Source organism: Numida meleagris, chromosome Z (genome assembly GCF_002078875.1).
Source record: "Numida meleagris isolate 19003 breed g44 Domestic line chromosome Z, NumMel1.0, whole genome shotgun sequence".
In the NCBI taxonomy this organism is placed as follows: Eukaryota; Metazoa; Chordata; class Aves; order Galliformes; family Numididae; genus Numida; species Numida meleagris.
The window spans coordinates 25,897,490-25,920,121 of record NC_034438.1 but is presented as its reverse complement, the minus strand read 5'-3'; the positions used below and the strand labels follow the sequence as shown (position 1 = coordinate 25,920,121).

Here is a 22,632-nt window from a genome sequence, read left to right as displayed (position 1 = left end):
AATTGTACCTTGTATGCCAAGGTGATGTTGCCTTGCCTCATGCCATATGTTGCAGTCCTAATGCATGCTACTGGCCTTAACGCAGATAAGAGTCACATTCAGTTTGAGTTGGTAAAACACTTGTCTGACTTAAAGCTACTGAACTTTTGGACTTGACTTTCTTTATTTACTCCATGGATACCCATTCCTAGGCAGCACACAGCAAGACACCATCGTAGCTGAATAAGAAAAATGTTTTTCTCTTAATTGTTCCAGTGGTTTTCTCAAAGACATCTTGCAATAAGTCTCCTTTTGATTGTGCCTGCCAAGGACACCCTCTTAAAGCTTATGAATATCCTCATGGAGTCTTGCCAAATTCCCACTTTTTGCAGCTGTAGATTCTGCAGAAAATTGGGGCAGAAACCCTGCAGGAGTTTTTTGAGACTAGCTATATCAAAATGAAGATGTTGTTTATTATTAATTTATTTGTACTTAGAAAATTTCAATAAAACTCCTCTTACTCTCTCTACTGAATTTACTACTCTCCCTCATTCTCACCCATGTGAAAGCTGAGATTTTTTTGTTGTATTTTATGGATTGTCTGCATATTACCTTCTGTTGTTATCAAACACCCAAGACCTGTTTTATTTTTTCTGCCTCTCATATTCCCCAATTGTTTTATCTGGGGAAACTCAGCATGAAGATAATTCAGCAGTATGACCTGCAGGGCTACAGCTGAGGGCCTCCAAAGGACTGCTGGAGCTTGTTTCCAGGGGCAGTTTGTGCAAGACGATGGCAATGCCTGCATCTTTATGACAAAAAAGTGGGCAGTCTCTCTCTTAAAATCTATATTTTTTCTAAATCCATTAGTTTAAATAGAACCTTTACATCTCTAGGATTCACCAAGGATTGTTTAAGAGATGTATCTTTAGATAAGTTATGAATGTGAATCATGAGATCCCCAGATGGAATATATATATACAAAACATCCTTGAAAACATACAAAACAAAAATACAGTACATTTATTTCTTCACTGTTTCCCTGATAATCGGAGCCCTCATTTCTCTATCTCCATATCAACAGATGAGCTATTTTAATAATGTTCGGCCAGTATACCTCTAGATTTCAGTTTTGACACATTTGTAAATTCATATTCTTCTCTAGTTATCTTTAATGTCTCATCTTGGCAATTCATTGCTGGAGGCTAGTTGGTGTCAATTGCCAAAAGTAATTAGAAATGTGAAATTTGTTTAAAAAGTCAGTAATCACTGTTCATCCTGCTTGTACCCTAAATCATTACAACTGGATATGAGCCAGAGAAATTAATTCTAATCCTGTGCCTAGTGTAAATGTCTTTCACTAAACTTTGAATTTTCTAGATTTCTTGATTTCAAATAGAGAGCAGGAGTTGCCAATATTATATTTTTTTCCACGGCATTGTGGAATTTGTATGATAAAACCTGCTTTAATTACTTAGTTTGTGCCTACAAATGGTTGCTGAATTATTGTTGTCCTTTCTATTCAAATCTGTGGAAAAACTAATTTGTGGGCTAGGACACTAGCTGATGCAAGTCAGCATGACCCCACTGATTTAATTGATCTACACTGTTAGCCTAGTTAAAAAAAATTCTCCATACTAATTTAAGAATATTGCAGATAGCCTCTGTAGACAAAGTGATGACCAATGAAAGAGATGTCTCACATGATTTTCATTTTACTCATTTCTCTTGTACAGATGCTTTTATTTCTTCTCATTGCTCTATTTAAGAGTACTTAAAATCAGGCTTGCAGCAATTGCACTTATGGAAAGTGCTAGATGAAGCTGATCAAGAAGTCCATCCTGTGTGAAGATTGCCATGAAAAGCTTCACAGTATGTTCATTCCCAAATAAACATCTCTATATTTGAATCCACAACACTCCACCTCACCTCAACAAAATAATAATAATGTTTTAATTATCTACAGCTAAAAATAATTTAAAATGCTCTATACTTCAGTTTCAAATATTCAAACTGAAAATAAAACACATGTTGTTCTCAGTGGGGGAGAAAGTGTCAGGAGAATAGAATTGTAGCAGCTTACAGATTAATCTCCTTGGCAGAGACCGGTCGGCCCATGTGTTGAGGGAGCAGCCTTCCAGTTACTGGGCACCAGGTGGTCACCTATGGTTGATTTACGAAGCAAACACTGCCACAAATGCTATTAGTGGTGTGTAATGAGATTAACTCTGCATAGTACTTGCAATATCCTTGAGGTTTTTTCCTAAAGCAGCACTGTGCTGATCACTTCTTAAACAATAAAGAGTTTAATCTTTCATTGTTGTATGTGCATAACTCTCATGGCCATTAATAGGTGTTAAGCATGCACATAAAAGGAAGAATAGACCTTAATGAGTGGTGGTTTGCTAAAGGTTTCTAACAATTTCACAAAGAACCAGACCGAAATTGGACAACTATTCCCAGTAGGTGAAATTAAGTATTTTCAGGGATTTGTATTTTTGAGGCATAAGGGGTCATTAGAGGTTCCTAAATAACAATGAAGATTTGGGGAAAGGTAGGAAGACTTAGCTGCAAGGGTCAGAATGTAGGGTAGAACTCATATTTAATTAAAATTTTTTCTTTTCCACCACACAGTGAGCCTTTGCTTGCTTGAAAATTAAAGTGGGTGTTTTCCAAAGTAGATCTAGTCTTTGCTTTTTTTTTTTCCCTTTTTTTTTTTTTCCCCCTGTATTTAAGTTGGTGCAGTGAGAATGAACGGAGACAGAAAAGAAAAAAAGGAACAAAAGCTAAAATCTCGGCTGGACTTCTGACTGGCCTCTGGAGTCTGCCCCCTTTTGTCATAGAAATGCCCAGCTTTTACTGTCACACTTACTGGTTCGTTGATTTCTGATTTCCAAGCCCTTCTGATAAGAAGTATTTTTTCTTTGTACTGTGCCAGTGGACCTGAGCTGTCTCCATTGTTCATGTATTTCTTATGATACTGCAGTTTATAGCAATAATTAGTGTAATTGCATTGTGAATTTTTAGGTTTTATCTATTAAAGGACAGATTTTTCAAGATAATATGGGTTCATATTTCCTGAAAATACTGGGTTTTTTCCCTCTTTACTTGTCTTTGATATTCCAATTACAGGATAACACTGTTTGTTTTTTTTTTTCCATCTTGTATTATGTTTCAGCTGGTTGTTCTTAAGCACCCCATTGGTTAATTTAAGGACAAATACTGGAGGGACTACTTTAAGCCTTGTTTTAATTACAGAAAAGAAAGCAGAAATAATTTTCACATGGTTCTGAAACGCATAGCTAGCAGGTGTGCTTTCTCATTTTCTTCTTTATGAAAATTTGTAATTAATTAATAGTACTTGACTGTGTTGTGCACGGAGGTAATTTATTTCATATTACATTTGCAATTTGTATAAAACTGTCATGGTGATGAACTGGATGCACACACCCAGTAAAGAATCAGAGGACTAGGGTGTTTTGAGGCTTTCAGGTGAGTCTTCCACTTGGCAGAGCAAGATCTCTGTCTTTGAGTAAAGCAGTTGCCCTCCACTTTCAAACCAGAAAAGCTTATGCTACTAAAATATGATGGTGAATTCAAACTCAGAAACTGATTAGTAATGCTGCTTGTCTTCATGGTGGTTTGATTTTTTTCTTTTTTTCTTTTTCTTCCTTCCTTCCTCCCTCCCTTCTTCCTTCCTTCCTCCCTCTTTCTTTCTTCCTCTTTCTCTCTTTCTTTCCTTCTTTCTCTCTTTCTTTTCCAACTGACTATATGCAATGCAAAATAAAAGCTTTGGGCAGGTTCTCCCATGGAGCTGGGAAGCTGGATGGTTGCCGAGGGAAAACCTTAAACCCAATTCTCATTAACGGCTTAGAAGCAGGGCATCTTGTTAGGTTTTACAGTGTTTGGAGAGGCTCAGGGATATTCCACAGCTGGTAAATTAGTTGATAGTAATGATGTATGTTTGACAGACTTAGAAGTTTCTATACCTCATAAAAGTAAAATCAAGCTTTTAAAAGTACAACTTTTCTACTGTAACACAGCTATTATAATTGTGTGACTTGTTCTGGAAACAGCAATCAAACTATAATGTTACTTGTGAAAGAGGAACTTCACCAGAACACAGTGTCCTTTCAAAGAGCGTCATTAGGTAAATTATGTTTAGGGAATTATTTTGGCAAACAGCCTAGAATTACTATTATATGTAATAAATATTACAGCAAAAGTATCAAGAGTAGGTTGCAAACTGTTTTTTGTTTTCCAAGAAAATTTTTTGATTGGCAGGCTCAAGAAAGATTCAGCCATAAATAATTTCATACACAGGAAATTACGTGTCTGGTCTGGAGTGCCAGGCTTGCTTCAACGGCCCTTAGTGCTTGCAAACAGATCTGCCATTCATTATTCATGGACTGCCACACCAATGAAATTCTTCTCTGAACTGAAATAGGAGGAAGGATAGAAATTATATATAGACTGAGAAACTTTAATTCTGTAATAAATATGTGTCGAAGAAAATCTCCTTGAGGAAAGGAATGGATTCCCCACATGCGAAACCCCTATACATTGTCTTAAGAATTGTCTGACTTTTTGCAGAGACAGTAGATGAACTTAAAACTAAGTTGCGTTTGCAGAAATGACCCCAAGACCAGAAATATCCCCTAGAGGATTTTAACTGTAGTGTTGGGTTTGGCTTCAGCTGCCATAGTGATTAAAGCCCATTAGTACGTAGGCTAAAGCAATTTGGTAACGTTAACAGAGACCTTCTGAAATCATCAAAATCCAGACTTTCCCCGAAAGGAGAGAGTGAAAGACTAAAAATGTATTCAGGTAGATATGTCTGGGAAGAGAAAAGACAGATTTCTGAAATGATTTCATTTTCTGAAATATTCATTTTGATGTGGATCCCTTTGCTGCACGTTTTGCATGTAGGAGTTTTTTCCCTAATGCTGCTGTGCTCCATTTTCCATGTGAAGCTGAGAGTTGTTTAAGCAAGCTTCTGCACAGAGTGCTGGAAGGAAAAGGAAGAAAACTTTCAGTTTTCTGAAACTGAACTCCTGAAAAACTTCCCTTCTCTAGGAGTCAGGGTGGTGTAGGCAGAAAGGCACACCCAGCTCTGCAGGACAGGGAGGTAAAATTGAAAGAATGTTAAAAAGAGGCTTTAGCAAGGGCAATATTAGAAGGAAAGTAAAGTATATTTTACAGGTTTTTATTTTTTTAATACAAGGATCTTGGCTACTTGCTTAAATTCCATTAAGGAAAAACATAATGCTGATGTTTCCTGTCTTGTTTTCATCAGTATGCATTTATAATTAGGGAAATTCTTCCAGTCCTCATTGAGTTCACTGGCAGTTTTCCTATTGATTTCATTTGGATTTGTGTTAGACACCATGTTGTTTAATAAAAGATTGGCACAATCATGCTTTATTTTAAGAAGCTGTTAAAATTAATCTGATGCGCTTTTTTTCCGTAAAAAGCATTCTTTGGAAATAGTTCTGATCATTCCATTTGATGCACAAATTTGCTTAGCATTCTTAACAGCCTAGCAAGTGGTTTTGCTTGTAATGCTGTGTGCATACTGGGCACTCATTACAGCAAAAGAACACATATGCTTCTAACCATTCCCATGAATTATGATACATGGTGCTGCTTGGTAAACTCTGGAGTGTAAGGTAATGAGCCACAGAAGTTTTGAGAAAGAAGTCATATTTTTTTCCAAATAAGATTCTCTTTGCTATTTGACAGTTACTCCAACCTAGGATGTGAAGGAGATGTTCTTTTTCTGAGTATCTCAGCAAAGTTAAAAATCACATTGTTGCAACTATAGCAGAAGCAATTACACTGGCAAATCAACTGCTCTGCTCATGGTTATTTTAGTTTTTGGGTCCAAGATGTTTTCTGGTGGTAGAAGAGGAAATGCCCTTCATTGTAGACAGAAAAGATTGTTTCTGGAATAGATCTGATGTGCAGTTCTCTTTTCCCTGGTTAGTAGTGCTCCCAAGGGCGGGCTTGAATGCGGACTTTTTGTGACCTTCAGGATGATGAGTCAGCTCTGCATCACTGCAGTCTCCACTCAGCGTGTGCTGGCTGCCAATTTCTATGCAGTACCAGAGCAATGTGCTGTGCAGCTGAAAACTAAAGCTCCAGATCTCCTCATCAGTTCTGCAGCATATCTTAGAGCCGCCCTTGCCATTTTCTGTGCATTTAAAATTTAAGGGCAGAAGGTGGATTAGTATGAGTCAATGAAAAGACTGCTTCCTACGTGGTTATATAGGGTTGACCATAGCATGCATGTCATTAACTTTCTAACCAGCTGCTGACAGCTCTTTAAGCTTATTACTTGTAATGGAAATATTTAACTCAAGACCACTGGTTACAGTTTGCCTGCCTGCCTGTATCAAGTTTATAAGCTACAAATTCTAAGAGAGAAAAAGATTAAATTCATATGGTTTTGCTAGATAGTCCTGGCCAAATCTCTCACTAACTTCAGGGGATGCTGTTCTCTCTTTTCTGCTGCCATTTGTAGCTAGAGTTCCAATGTCTGGAGTGATAAAGGTTAAATAATATCTTAATAGCCAGGCAAATGGTTTATGGAAGAATTTCAGCTGTGGAAAGTAGTTAACGGTGACTTAAGGAGATCTTCTAAAAAATAATCCATTATGCATAGCTTTTTAAGTATTAAGTATTATTCAGTATTTTATAAAGCACAACATACTGATGTACCCAGCAGAACCAAAAGGATTGTGCAGTGAAAGCATTCTGCCTGGCTTCTAAAGATTCAGGTTTCTGTTTCTGTATGACCTTGAAAAATGTTTCCTTATCTCTATTTTATGGAATTAAAATGCTTTCATACCTACCAGATGTGTTCAAAAGATAAAATTGATTTCTAATCTACAGAGCCAATATATGGAAATATTCCTAAATAAGATTAAGATATGCATTTCAGGAAGCCACTGTGAATCACAAATACTTTGTGTTTTATTTATATGAAGCATTAGTAAGTGCTGTCTATTGCCTTGAAAATGAAATAATATATGATTTATATAAAAAAAGCATAAGGTCAAAACAATTTAAGAATAAGACAGAAAGCTGCATATGTACATTTCTACTTTGATGAGTGCTGCAGTCTTCTAGTTGTTGCTGAAACCTCTCATGAGTTTGCAAGTGCGATTCTTGAGGAAGATGGTGACTTCAGGTGAATGCCATTACCTATCAAACACTTCAGATGGAATGCCATAGCATGGCATAAGGTGCCTTTTCAAAAGCACACTGTGAGCAGCCATGCTATTGAACAAGGCAGTTCGCATGATCAGAGACATTGCATGGCCTTCTGGTAAATACCATTCACAGAATCTTAGAATCATTAAGATTGGAAAAGACGGATAAGATCATCAAGTTCATCCATCAACCCATCCCCACCATGCCCACTAACCATGTCCCTCAGTGCCACATCCACGTGGTTCTTGAACACCTGCAGGGACAGTGACTCCACCATTTCTGTGGACAGGCTGTTCCAATGCCTCACCTCTGTTTCTGAGAATATATACATATATATTTCCTAACGTGCATATTCCTATATATTGAAGAAGCTGGATTTCTACAGTCTAGCTACCATAGCCACCAGTGCACCATGACACCATTGCACAGACCACAGCTCAAGCCCAACAGGGATTCTGGTTCCACACACTGGGCTGTGTGTTTTCAGGGCTAATGCAATTTGAAATAGCCAGACTAATGTTTGCAGTGGTCCTCATACCTTCCTTTATCCTGCAGCCATGCCCTTTCATTAGTGCCTGGTTGTTCTTCCCTTTCTTTTTGCCCAGATATGAAATTGCCCTGCTCTTTAAACACCTCTTATGTTCCTGCAATTCCAAGGTATTATTTCTTGCAGTGCAGGCACAAAGCTGCACTCACCTGTCTACAAAGCATAATGCTATAGCCATGCCAGTTTGAATTTATGTCCTTTGCTTGCCATCCTCTCACTGAATTTACACACTGAATGTGTCCAAACAGTGTTGGACAGGGCTTCTGGGAACTGAACTTTACCCACCTGCTGGACTGTAAGTGGTCCAGATCCATGAAAGAATAGAAGTGCCAGAGTTCAGGAACAGCCGTGCCTGCCTGTAGCAACAGCTGGGCATCAGAAGAGAATGCAAAGACTGCTGCCAGAAGCCTTGTATCTCTGCAACAATTGGTTGGGATACTAGGTAGTTCCTCTAGAAATATGAAATCTTAGTTGTTGGCAATATATTGTTATCCTAGCATGGATAAGGAAGGTTTGGTCTTGTAATGAAAGAAGGATACCAGTGATCAAAGGTGGCCACTTACTCACAGAACACCTTTGTCTGCAATTGCTCCTAAAAATATTTCAATATTCTGTAACTACTGGTTAAAATAGGCAAGGATAAGCTGCTTTCTTCACAAAATGGCTTGTCTTTTTCCCTGTTGGTAGCAAATTTTAGTGCTAGAAAACTAACTTGCTGGTGAATTCATTGAACAGATTGGTGCTGCTGCTGACTGACCACTGGTTATATTCTTCTTTAAGCAAAGTCAAGGGTGAACCCATATTTCAGGAGCATGGGGCTCCATTACTGTTGCAACTTCAGTATATAAGCAGGAGGTGTATTCTTATTCTCTTTGGATTTGGATTTTATTGAGCTATCTTTGATTCAAGTTTCACTCATAGCCTCAGTGAAATAAGTAATGAAAACCGTAAGTGACTTAGTTACATTTCTGTAATATGTCCTCTTTTTGTCAAATAAACCTATTTTTGTAGGCACAAAAACTGTAATAATAAACTTTTATTTGTTGTACTTTAGGCTGATTTGCTTCAACGTATCTCAGAGTACTTACTGTAATACCTCCTTGTTCAGAAGAAGTTTTTAGCTCTTCAGCAGTCATCATTAGAGCCCTGAAATTATAAAACATGAAGAATTATGTGAAAAATCCTGTTTCTGAAGGTAGTGATGACAGCTGAGGTAGTAATTTGCTCCTGACAGTACCAGATGGGAGTGAAAGGCCAGCAGTTTGCTTCTGCTTGATGAATGACTGTAGTTTGACAGCAAATTAGATGTCTCATAAAGTTGGGACCGGGTGCAAGAAATCAATATGTGGTGATTAGAGTTGATACAATTAGTCTGTTGATCAATGAGGTGTGGGAAGATGTGACTTAACGCACTGAATTCAGGAGACTTCAGTGGGAGCTGTGGAGCCCCCCTGTGCTCTTTGGTGCGGGGCTAAGCTTACAGCAGCTCCAAGAACATCTCAGCTCATAAGTCTGCAAGTATTAGAGACTAAAGTTTGAGATATGAACCTGGCCATGAATGTTCATGCAGAGGGGTTGGCTTTCTTTTCCTGGCTCCTGCTCAGAGTCCTGGGCAAGGATTGGTGGATTGGCTTCATGGACAGTTACTGGGAACTGTTTATCTTCAGGCTGCATCAACATCTTCTGTCTAGCCTTCTATTTTCAGGACTCTGTTACTACATAGGAGTATAAACTCAAATGAAATCTGATGGATAAAGACTCATCCAGGAACTAGGATGAAATCTTAGTCTTATTTCATCACATAAAAGTGATCTTATAGATCCTAAAAGCAATATGCTGCAGGATACTGCCTCTCAGGTCTTGTAGTTAACGAATTGTTGCAAGTTAGACCTGAGTAGGAAAAGCATTTACCTATCACCAAGCTGCAGCTGAACCATATGAAACCTGAGTATGATTTCCATTTATATTCAGAAGGAGAAGGTAGAGCAGGGATTCACACTTCTCACAGAGTCACAGCAAAGTTCAGAGTCCAGCAGATCAGCAAGAACCTAGCTGCAGAGATTATGGTTAATTCTCTATTAAAAAGTACATCATGTTACATTTCAATCTGAACCTAACCATTATGTTCAGAGCAAACAGGTTTAAGTAATTACAAGGAAAACAGTAACACTTTACAGTCAGTAAAGGGAATCTTTGTGACTGTCAGAAGGCTCAGCAATGTTAGTAGAACTGACTTTTTGTTCACAGCTGTCACACCAGTTCAGTATCCTAGCCAGAATGCATTTTATTTTCACCCAGAAATGTATAAAGTACTCTGATATTCCTACAAATCAGTAAGACTTCTTGCTGGTAAAAATGATTGTTCATTCCTTGCACCCTCTTAAATTTAAGAAGTCATTGGGTTACATTGAGCCCTGAGGGCAATTAATCTATCTTCTTGGACGTAAATGGAGTTATGCCTGTTTTGCTCACCCCATCCTGTCAGCTAGTTGTAAGACTGACTGATTAGCCTTTGCAACCCCCTGTGTTACCTGCAGGGCTCTTAGAATGTGCCTGGAAGGGACTTTCTGAAGTTCTACTCCCACAGTCCAGTGCCTCAACTTCATGCAACCATTTCTCTATCAAGTCTATGAATTCTATCCTTGCAGATAGAGAACTCCAAATTTTTACATCAGAATTTGTTTTGGCAGCTCCGCAAAACCCTCTGTCTAATGCTGTGAATTTACCTGTTTAGTAGCTTTCAGGTTAGGTCAGCAGTAAAGTACTCTGGTGCCCCCAATCTCAAAAGAGAAGGTAGATGGAACGCTGCATACAACTTTTGCAAGATTTCTCCAGATTACTGCTAATCTGCTGTAAAGAAGGTTCTTCTTCCTTTTTCCTTGATCTGGAATTGTTGCAATGTCATGCTTTCAGGTAGACAGCCATAAGGGTTAGGGGCTGGTCACAATTGCAGTGCTATTTGTTAATTTGATCTGTTCTGTGTTGAAAACAAGAAAAATAGTTTATTCAATTAGTATAAGAAATAACAGCCACTAGGTGACCAGTCATATGGAACTCAGAATACCCTGTTCATAACACAGAGCAACCATGCTGACCACAAGGTTATCATGACCTTTTTGAAATCCCCACTGGAAAATAAGGTGAAACAACTAGCAGTTTGATGTTACTGAAAAGGTAAGGGCTATTTCACTATTGTTTGCTAGGCAAAAAGCTCAGAAGTAATTTATTACTTTAAATGGATCACATATAAAGGTTACGATAACCTCCCAATACCCTTCATCAAGTATGGTAAATCTGAACAGAGGTGGTTGAGATGACTCTTGAACATCAGTCACCACTTTCCAGAGTAGTGATTGACATACCCCAGTACTCTACCAGAATCTTATTAGCTCAAATATGGTGCACTGACATCTTGTTGTATGCCTCAGGCTATTTGTTACTTCTGTTTTTACACATTTTACACTTCGTGGTTTTTTTTTCCTGTATATTTTATTCTACGAAAATAATTAAATATAAAAAAGTGACTGACTTGCCCCTGCTTTGACCTTAGTGTTTCAGGCCAGCCGGCCTTCAAGCCCTATACGCTTACATATGGGAAATCCTTACCTAGTAATATTTTTCAGTCCTCTAGTTCTTGCCTAATGTGGACATTAAGCCATGGAGTACTAAAGCTTTTAAGAAGTGACTATGTCTGCAATACCAATAAACAGGATCTCGTCCTGAATAGGAACTAAAATATACCAACCTTTTCCGCCATCTGTATTTAGAAATGTTGAGGAAAAATATTGTACATTGCTGCTCCTCAAACGCAACATTGCCTGGTTGGGAAAATGTCTCTTCCTCAGAATTTTTCTGTTAAGATGTCTTCTCAAGATCTCTAGAAATGAATGTTTCATGGTTCATTTCAAAGGATTTTTCCTCCCCTCGATGTACAGAAGTCCTTCCACAAGAGGCGAGCAGCTAGGGAATTGTGGGCATTGCAGCTATTTGCAATCACAAAGCACTAAACATTTCCAGCTGTAAAGAGTTCAGTGTCTATTCAAGGCTTGTGAGAAGTTTCACTAGGAATCCTTACAAGCTGTGCCATCTGCTAATGCTACCAGAGTAATGACTGGCATAATATACTGTTAATGTGAAAGACAAACACTACTTTAAAGTTTTTTACAATGAAATAGAAAAGACATTAAAAGTTGCTGAGGAGTTGCATCTGAATGTTAGTTCAGGCGCAAAACAGTCATTATCTGCAGAAAGACGGTGTTCTCCCATTGCACTTTCTACAAGAATCACCACAGAAAAGATTTTTCTGCTTTCTCTATGGACGAATTGTTCTGAATTTGACTTGATTTGGTTGCATGGGAATGGCCATTGTGCAAGTGAGGGAGCGCTGGTGTCTATCCTGATTGGTGGGAAGGGCTGGTGGGAACTATTACGTTGAGCAGCATGTTGCCTAAAATATGCATCCCCATGGGCTGGTGTTGCACAGTCAAAGCTAGTGAGGAGAACAGTGTCAGTAGTGGTCCTTGCTTCAAAAGGACTTGAAGCAGCACTTACTTGTTTTCCCTTACCATTCAATCGTATGTTGTGTTTGCACAAAATTAACTGTGATATAGTCGCTGCTAAAAGTGGGTCCCACCATCATGCTGCTTGATTGGCCTGAAAAGACCAAGTTAGAAACCTGTTGAGTCACTTCTCCAGAAGCAATACTCATCTCAATAATCCTAGAATAAATATTGTCAATATTTTGTCAAGAAGTGATCTATGAGATCATATGGCCATAGGAATTGGGATGGTTCTCAGATGAAGCAATTGTCATGTGCTGTTTACTTCTCTACTCTATTGGACTAAATCTGAATCAAACAGCTTCCATGACTCTATTCATATATATTTTTAACGTGAATCTCAAATTACTAAAATTGAAGATGAACAGACACTTAAATTTCTTCCAAACAGAATTAATTTTTATTTCCTGAAGTCTTTAGATGGGATTTTGTCTTGCCTTCCAGAAACTAAAGGTGGATAAAATCTGGCCGCCCAACCACTACTGTGCAATCTAGAAATTTCTTCCCTTCTTCTCTATCATGTCACAAAAATGTTCCAACAGAGTAGAGAGAGGCTGTAAAGATCATGTAGAGTTAATTTAGAGCAACCCCCCAGTCTTCTGTGCACATCCCCACTTCTCCCACTCCATCTATAATTTAGTAAGTCGCAGTAAGTAACGACCATCAGTGATGGTCAGCAAGCATTGTGGCTCCTCAGGTCAGTTCCATCTCATCTGCAGAGGTGGCTTGGAGCCACGTCAGTGAGGCCCCAAGTCAGTACTTCAAGTGGGACTGACTCTATCTTTGTCTAACTTTGCATGTGGCTTTTCTTTTCTAGCTCCATTTAATGTGTTAACATCTAATCATATATGAGGCCTAGTTTGGCCTGAAGCAAAGTGTGTGTTCTATGTCATCAGCTATAACATGAGAAATTTCTGTGGCAGCCAGAGGGTGACAATTTCTTTTGTTTCCTTCCCAACACTAAGGACTAGATTCAGTAAACTGTTTAATCTTTCCCTTTGACAGAAGCCTATATAATAACTAAAATATCTGATCATAGGACATGTTCTGAAGGAGTCTGTGGTAATAGAGCCATCAGGACGTTTTATTCAGTGTAACCTTATGTATGCATTCCTGTTAGGCAAGGAAGCAGACCTATTAAAACAAACTGAATTACAAAGGCTAATGAGCAGAACTGGGTGCTGCAGAGGGAGACCTGCCCTCTTCCCCTTCCATAATATGCAGCCTGTCTCCTTCTTTCAAATAAGTACACGAAAAGGCACAGGTCCTAAGAAAAGTAGGTTTCTTAGAATGGATTTGATTATTATCCACAAGTATCTAGGCACTGTCATGCACAAGAAAATAAGCAGTAACCTCATCTCACATTTTAACCAGGAGCATTCTTTTTTTTCCTTCTTCTCTTTCTGTCACTGGATTGCAAGCTGTTATGCTTATAAATGCAGAGCTTCACCAGAGCAACAGCAGAAGATGCAGTGAATAGAGACCTTGGTGAGCTCAGGAAGGGGAGGAGGAGGGTGCAGAATGAGCAAAGGCAGGGCCAGGGACTGTGTGGGAAAGGCTGGCAACCCACCCTCTCAGACTGCCTTGATGCTGCTCTTGTGTTTTCAGGAATGCAGAGCTCTTTTGACCATCACTGTTCTTGGAGCTGTTATTTTAAATCTCTTTACAGGAGAGTTTTTCTAAGTTGGCAAATAGGTGACTTGTTCTGTTCCCCCCCTACTTCCTTCTAAGCACAATTAATTATTTTAATTAATTAATATTATACTAAGTGGTTTGCTTGGAAGGGAAAGCTGTTCTGGTTTTGGACTAATTACCAGTCTAGATTTCTGAATGACAATACAACTGCTAATTAATCTCTGCAGTTCTCACAGAAAGAGATGCTGATAAGGGTTTGCCAATTACCATAAGAAAAAAAAATGTCAAGAGTCCTGTTGTGTTTTTTTGGCATCCACTCACAGTCAGATGAATATCACTATTAAATACACAGACAAACTAACTACTAAGTATGAGTGCCAGCAGGCTGTGCGGTGCACCAAAACTGCCCAGACTTATTCATTCAGGAGCTAACTGTTATTATGCACGCCTGTTCACCCTTGTTGCCTAACATTGCTTGTTACAGTTTTTGCAAGTAGGGAGATGAAGCACTACAGCAGGGCAGCATGGAAAATGTCAGAAAATCCTGTCAGGGAATTTTTTCGGTGTCCCGGTGTTAGAGAACATTAGGGAACATTAGGGAAAAGGTTGAAAGGGGAGTTCTGTCAGGCTGGTCCCGGCTTTAATGAACCTGATAGGTTTGATGCAGCTGGGGGTCCTGGGATCCACTTGGTGTGCTGCTGGCAGAGGTACAGCACCTGGCCTGCTCTGCTCACATCACCTCACAAACTTGAGGGTTGTGTGGTTGGAGGGTTGTATGGATGTATGGCGCAAATTTTCACTTTCCTTCTTGCAAGGGAAGTTTGCAGCCTATGCTGACTTTTCTGCTGCTGCAGCTGAGCTGCGCATAGTTCCTGGGAAAGCTCATTTAAATCCACCGGGAACTGTGTAGTCTCAGCTGTATTTGTGGTACAGTTATGTCCTTGAAAACATGGCTCAGGTGCTCTGCTGGTGATAGTTACCCCAGTCCCCAATCACACCAGCTCAGTGGCACCAGAGTGAGAAACAGGGTGAAGGCACAACACCCAGGATTGTCAATTTATTTCCATTACCTTGAATTTCTGGAGATTCTGGCCCATGGAACCCTATGCCATTGATGTTTCTGAAAACGTGAACCTGCGTGGTAATGGGTGACTGCGGGGAACCAGGGAGCTGCCACAAAGTATATGTAGCTTGCTGATGGAAAGCATTGGTTTGAATCCTGCTGCATGGCTGGTTTAATTTAGTTTTTTTATTTTTATTTCTTTCTGTGCTTGCAGGTCAGAAAATTCTTCATCACAGAAGTGATGTCTTAGAAACTGTAGTCCTGATCAACCCCTCGGATGAAGCAGTTAGTACCGAGGTAAGTCACTCAGAAATATTTCACTAGGTGGGTTGTAAAAGCTCTCTTAGGTGGGCAGGATGAAAGCAGGTCCTAACTGTGGATAACAACACACTAGGAGTAAATACCATCAACATTATCAGCCATCCCTTGATTTTCTTTCTAGTTTCCTAGACTCCTGGTAAGATGTCAAAGGTGTAGGACAGAAGCAGATCTCTGATCCTAGCACTCCTTTCCTCATAATGCACCAAGTTCCCTTCCTGATGAAGTGGAGGCACCAGTGATGAAACTGCATCTGTTTTTCTTCTGTTCTTCCATTGTTGATAGCTCTGGGCATCTACTTTACACATTAAAAAATGCCTGAAAAGAAACAAGATGCCCTGAGACAAATGTAAGTCTCAGAAGAACTGCAGGCTATGTAGTGGTGACTCTAGTACAATCTATGTGATCTGTCCTTCAAAGAGCATGTGACATGATCTATAGACTCTTGAGAGTGCCTGTTCCTCATAAACTTACTAGAGTTGAAGAACTAAGCAGGGAGTTTGAAGACAAAATTGAGAAATTTGTCTAGTGAGACTGAAGGTTGGAAAAACAGGGATAATTGTATTGCTTGCTGGTGCTGGGAACACTGACAAGGTATGATTCCTTTGGAGAAATGAGGTGGCTCTACCTATAGTACTTTGTAAAAAAAATCTGGTTTTTACCAGCCTGAAATGATACTAAGCACCAGCAGGAAGAAACACACTGAAGCAAATGAAATTTATTAAGATTTAAAAGTTTTTAAGAGTTGTTAATCCACTTTAGTTAATGGCAGCTCAATTGACTAAAAGCTTATGTGTGAAAATCTCTTACATTGCATTAGAGGTAATTGGTAAGGAACAAGGAGGGTAGCAGCTCTTTTAAGATTGTCTTTAATACACTCAGGCTTTCAGAGTAAAAAGCTTTAAAGTGTATGCAGAAGGAACTGCCAACAGCAGAGAAATGCTGTTTCTGTTGCTGTTGCTTGTCTTCTTTTGTTGGGTAACCACATGGAAGAACATGATCTGAGGCCAGTTAATGACTTATGAACCCTGGCTTTATTCCTTTGGCTCTGGAATATATTTGGCTGGGTTACCATTAATTTCCTTTCACTAGACTGTGGGAGGCAATCTTTGCCTTGCTTTCATCATGCCAACCTGGTCACAGCCAGAAGTTAGAAGCTGAGATTTACCTTGGCTGGCTAAGCAAGACTCTCACTGGACAAAAGCCAGAAGAGACGATAAGAAAGAGTTAGGAGAATTATGGTGAAGATTGAAAGAGACATGCCTTGCCCATTATAGCAAATAGAAAACTGAGTTTCACATATCAAAAGTTTTCCGGCTTGCAGTTGAGGAGACAGTGATATACCACAGAGATCTGACTTCATCAGAAGAGGAAATTGAATCTATCAGTTCAGGTAAAACAAAGGCAAAAGATGTTAGAGCAAACTTCTGCTAATTAGGCCAGTAGCAGGCATACTGGTGGTAGTTTGAGCATGGTTCTGCCCGCAGCTCTTATGTTCTGTCAACTGCCAAATACTTCACAAAAGAGTGAACCCCAAAAGGAGAGAATTGCCCTAAGAAAATAAGTTTCTGAAAACTCTATTAACAGTTACTTCATTTTTTTAAACCCCGCTCCATTACCATAATACTCCTGCAACTGTACCATAAGTAACCTGCTTTTGTCGGAGGCTATGTCTTGCCATTCACTTTCTTTAAACAGTTTGGGACTTCAGCCAAGGGTAAAGTTAAACAGAATCATCATCTTGTGATATTTTTTCTTAAAGGTCTTGAAATCAGCAGACAAAATTGCAAAATTCTGGTAGCCCCTCAGAATGCCTTGATTACAGCCGGACACAGAATTCATGTGTCTCTAGAAGTTCTTTTGTGTGTATAATACATTGTGCTCTGCAATCTGCAAGCATTTATTTACGGTTTTTTTCCTGCCATAGTTTTTTTATCTCTGCAGAACCAATTTATTCTGCAGAACCATCAATTAATAAAGTAGGTTGAAGGGGAATTATGTAACAGTCACGTATTACTGATTCACAAGTCAGGAAATAATTTTCCTGTTGGAAAACTGGTGAGTTTATACATAAGCTGGCAAACTGCCTAGAGCTGCTGCCAGCAATGAGAGAAAAGGCAGCAGAGGAAAGCAGTTCTTTTATGGTTTCAATACAACTAAAACAGATAGGGTTTCAGGACACACATCATACAGTCCACTGCACTTATCTATATTCTTTTCTGAAATAGAAATAGATAGACTTGATCCAGTTGGACACTGTTGAATTTATAATTATCTAGTGCAATTATTGATCAACCAGCATTAGTCCTGTGGTTAATTAAAGAAACTTTCTACTGCTTAAAGTCAAGGCCACTTATTTAATAAAATAAGAATGAAGATGTGGTAATCACCTTCTTTAAGATACAAACTCTTCATTGTCTCTTTTCTACTTGTACTGAAAACATGAGTTGTTCAGCAGAGATTTAGATCAAGCCTTCCTGGCTCAGCCTCCCTGGCGTGAGTTGGAATTATTTAAAACAACTGATTGCTTAACAGTCAATATACAAATTTGAAAGTGGCTTGCTAGGAGTGCTGAGGTGATTATGTTATCTCCACGGAGATGGAGTTTGGATGCAATATCTACATGTGTAGTTGTCCCAGATGGACTCTTCTCATTTAGTTTAATATGTGAATAGCCTTATTCTGGAATCACTACTCTGTTTTAACTTAATTCTCCTTGAACAGAGGAATTACCAAACTTAAAATTCATGCCTTACCTTATTCTGAATCAATTATTCAGTGCTGGACAAGACTTTTGGAATATTTGCAAACAGTTTACTTAACAGTATAGGATCTTACAAAGGTTTTATTTATTTTTATTCCTCAATTTAAGTTGAGTTGAGCCAGTAGAACTATAACGAGCATATGGATTTTTCTTAGCATGCAGTTAAATGGGTAGAAACAGGAATTATTACTGGCTGTACTGAAAGTCAAGCAAAGTAATGAGAATCTACTTTAAAGAATTTAAGAGCTATTTCAAAATGGAGAAGAAAGCTATTTCTCAATAGTGAGTTCCTTTGAGCCACCAACCATCCACATGATTTACTAAGTGAAAAATTATGTGTAGTAAATAGGATCTTTGGCTAGCACAAGACAGAAAGCCTATAGTTATTGGCATCAATGTATGCCAGTGGTGCATGTGACTGTATCTGTGTGCCTGATGTTGCAGTTTATTATTTTGCCTTCCTTTCTAGTTGTCTTTTGTTAGCGGATTTGTAACGATGATGTTTCAGCAGTCCAGGAATACTGCTGCAAAACATATTTTAAATTAAGTGAGCTAAACTGCACTTTCTCAGAGGAACAGAGAAACACATGGTAGCTCCCATTATTGATCTGTTTCTCTCCTTCACTCTAGGTGCGTTTGATGATCACAGACGCTGCAAGACACAAGCTCCTTGTACTAACTGGACAGTGTTTTGAAAACACAGGAGAGCTTATCCTTCAGTCAGGATCCTTCTCCTTCCAGAACTTCATTGAGATCTTCACAGATCAAGAGGTATGTTTAGAAAAGTATCTTCCATTCATTGTCATGTGATGGCACAGGTATCAAGAATATAAAAAATGGCGTTATGTATTGAGTTAGTGTTGACTGTTTCATGTTGATGGTTTTTAAAAAACCAAGTAAATCTATTCCATTTACTTCAATTTTTATGTGAATTGTTTAACTAAAGAATTGCATCGTAACTTGGAGAACTAAGTTTTATCTTTGAGAAACAGAAAACCAATGAACCTTTCACAATAGAAGGAAATAGAGTTGTTCCTGAAATGTACAGGTGATTTACCTGAGCTGCAAACACAAAGATGTAAAATTGCATTTGACAGAGGTTCTCGCCTGTTGGCAGCTCAGCCATAGGTGACGTTAAATAAAACAGAGGCAGTCTGTACAGCTGTAGTATTTTGCACACCTAGCTGCTTGGCTTCTTTATTGAAGTGTTTAAAATTTGGCCAGTGAAATCTGTAAATGTTGCAATTTTTATGAACCAAAAATATCAAGTATACCAATATTTAATACTGTTTGTTTCATGGCTTGTTATTTTGTTGTCCTGCTTAATGTGCTGTGTCTGAAAGCTCCCATAGGGCAGGAACCCACAGTAAACAAGCTGTCACACTTAATTTGTCTGTTGTGTCATATATTTAAATAAACTATGTGGCTGCATCCATAGGATTTTAGTTTCCAAATTAATTAGGAGAATTTCAGTGGAGTAAGATTTGAAAGTTCAGCACTGAAAAAGTAAAGTTTGCACGACTGTGACTTAATTGTATCCATTTGATAGTGTGCGCAAAGCAAAGATGTTCAGCATGTGGTTGTAAGGCTGGGTGAAGAACTGGATTCCTGCTTTTTGAAATGCATCTGACCCCTAAAAGTCAGTGTCAGTTTGCAGTTACTTTTTTTGAAGAACAAGCACCTCTGGCTAAGGAGGGACATGTGGGACTTCATGCAGAACTAGGGGCAAATCATAGTGGAATCATAGAGTGGCTTGGATTGGAAGGGACCTAAAAGATCATCTAGATCCAACCCTCCTGCAGGCAGGGTTGCCACTCACTACCTCAGGCTGCCCAGGGCCTCATCCAGCCTGGCCTTGAACACCTTCAGGGATGGGATATCCACAACTTTTCTGGGCAGCCTGTTCCTGTGCCTCACCACCCTCTAGTGAAAATTTCCCCCCGAAGGTCTAATCTAAATTTCCCCTCTTTTAGTTTAAAAGCATTCCCCCTTGTCTTGTCACTATTAGAGTATGTAAAAGTCAGTCTCCCTTCTGTTTCTAAGTACTGGAAGGCGACAGTGAGATCTCCCTGGAGCCTTCCCTTCTTCAGGCTAAACAAACCCAGCCACCTCCACCTTTCTTCATAGGAGAGGTACTCCAGCCCTTTGATCATCTTTGTGGCTATCCTCTGGACCCATTCCAACAGCTCCACATTTTGTGCTGGTGGCCCCATGCTTGGACACAGTACTCCAGATGGGGGCTTACAAGGGCAGAATAGAGGGGGACAATCACCTCCTTTGCCCCGCTGGCCACCCATCTCTTGATGTGGCCCAGGATACAATTGGCTTCTGAGCTGCAGCAGCACACTGCTGGCTCATGTCCAGCTTTTTGTTCACCAGGGTGCTCTCAATGAGTTCTCCTCCTGGGCTATATACATATCTGGGATTGCACCAACCCAACCACCCCAACACCTTGCACTTGGCCTTGCTTGGCTTTGATGAACCTCATTCAGTTCACATGGGCCCACTTTTTGAGCCTGTCCAGGTACATCTGGATGGCATTCTTTCCTTCTGTTGTGTCAACTGCACCACTCAGCTTGGTGTCATCTTCAAACTTGCTGTGGCTACACTCAATCAATTAATAAGGATGTCAAAGAGTACAGGTCCCAAGATGGACCCCTGGAGGGCACCACTCATGGCTGGCCTCCACCTGAACATATTGCCATTGACAACAACCCTCTGGCTGTGTATATCCAAACAATTCCTCATCCACTGAATAGTCCACCCTTCAAACTCATATATCCAGTTTAGATATGAGGATGTGGTGTGGGACAAGAGCCTTGCAGAAGTCCAGATATGTGATGTCAGTTGCCTTCCCTGTCCACTGATTCCATCAGGCCATCATAGAAGGCCACCAGATTGGTGAGGCATGATCTGCCGTTGGTGAAGCTGTGCTGGCTGTCTTGAATCACCTGCTCATCTTTTGTGTGCCTTGACATGTCTTCCAAGAGAATCTGCTCCACGTTCCTCCCAGAGACAGACATGAGGCTCACCAGCCTGTAGTTCCCTGGGTCTTCCTTTCTTGAAAGTGGGAGTGATGTTTCCCTTTTTTCAGTCACCTGGGATTTCATCTGTCAGTCATGACTTTTCCTCCATATGATGGAGGGCAGCATGGCAACCACATCAGCCAGCTCCTTCAGGACCCTCAGGTGCTTGTTGTCCAGCCCCATAGATTTATACACATTCAGTCTCATGAGGTGGTCTCACATTTGCCCTTCTCTTAGAGTGTGAGAGATTTTGCTCACCCAGTCTCCACCTAGAGGTTCAGGGATGTGATGTTTGAGGATGTAAGTGACACAAGAAGCCTGGCTGCCAGTGAAGAGAGAGGCAAAGAATTCATTGGGTATTTCAGCCTTTTCCATGTCTGTTGTAGCCAGTTTTCCCTTCTCATTTATCAGAGGAGGTACACTCTGTTTGGCCTGTCTTTTCTAACCAATGTATTTGCAGAATCCCTTCTTGTTATTTTTAACATCCCTCACCACAAGTAGTTCCATCCATGCCTTGGCTTTCCTGATCCCACCTCTGCATGTCCAGAATCCTACCATGAGTTAGCAATCCAAATGTTTGGCTTGAGAGTGATGTGGTGATAGCTTGGCAACACGTTAGAGCCACAGGGGGACTTCTGCATGGCACGTGGGACACATTCCCATGGGCTCCAAGGAGGATTCCGTGGCTCTTCCCTGCTAGTGGCATGCTTGCCAGCTAGCATAGCCCTTTGAAAGTGTGATGTCCAGCTTGTTGTCACCGAGCCTTGACTTCTCACTGCTTCTACATGTTTCAGGAATCCAAAGAAAGATCCTGCTTGGCATACTGGAGCTTGAGGGTGTGACATTTTTTACATACTCCCATTAATGGGAAATTTTCAAGGCATCTGCAAACTGGACGAATAATTAGAAAGGAAAGCTAGAAAAAAAAGTGGTTAGTGGTTTTCCAAATAGCAATTAGAACATTCCTTTTCTGTCCTGACCCATAAGCATGTAAGGTTTGATGAGTATAGTGTGACGTTTGTGTTTCTGGTTTCTGTTCATTTTTATTTTGCTGGACCAAACCTGAACTATAGTTGTGGAGTGAGATTACAAATAAGTAAAAAATGTTTCCCTTCATCAGGGGAATACTCTTTTGAAGTCCAATTCAGGAATCTATCTCTAGCTTGCAGACCTTCCTTCAGGCAATACTTAATAATGTTTTCAATTTCTCTTGTGCCAGAACATTGAAGATGTCCCATTCTTCTACCTTTCCAACAGCAGCTAGTGGAGGAGACCCTTTCTCTTCCCCTTTGCAGTGCAGGATATGAAGCAATCTTGTATTCTCTCTGAGCAGATGCCTTGCTCTTTACCTTCTCTGAAACTTGAGAATTCTTCAACATGTAGTGCTTGGAAAGATGGCTGGGTTGATAAATGTAGTTCTTTGCTCCTGGACTGAGTCTGAATCCTGGGAAGAGAATGAACAGTCACATCTTTGAGTTATAAAATAGAGTAAGAGGTGAAACAGCTTACTGAGCAATTACTGAGGG

The 22,632-nt window shown here is 39.8% G+C and overlaps 1 protein-coding gene across 1 annotated transcript in view; it reads left to right on the top strand.

Annotated features, from left to right (window-relative positions):
• Nucleotides 1-22,632, top strand: part of MAP1B (microtubule associated protein 1B) — a gene marked incomplete in the record, with an annotated part of 71,435 nt that overhangs the window by 32,107 nt on the left and 16,696 nt on the right. Inside the window, 2 exon segments of the mRNA XM_021380491.1 lie at nt 15,213-15,295; nt 18,711-18,851. Of these exon segments, the coding sequence (XP_021236166.1) occupies nt 15,213-15,295; nt 18,711-18,851 (224 nt within the window).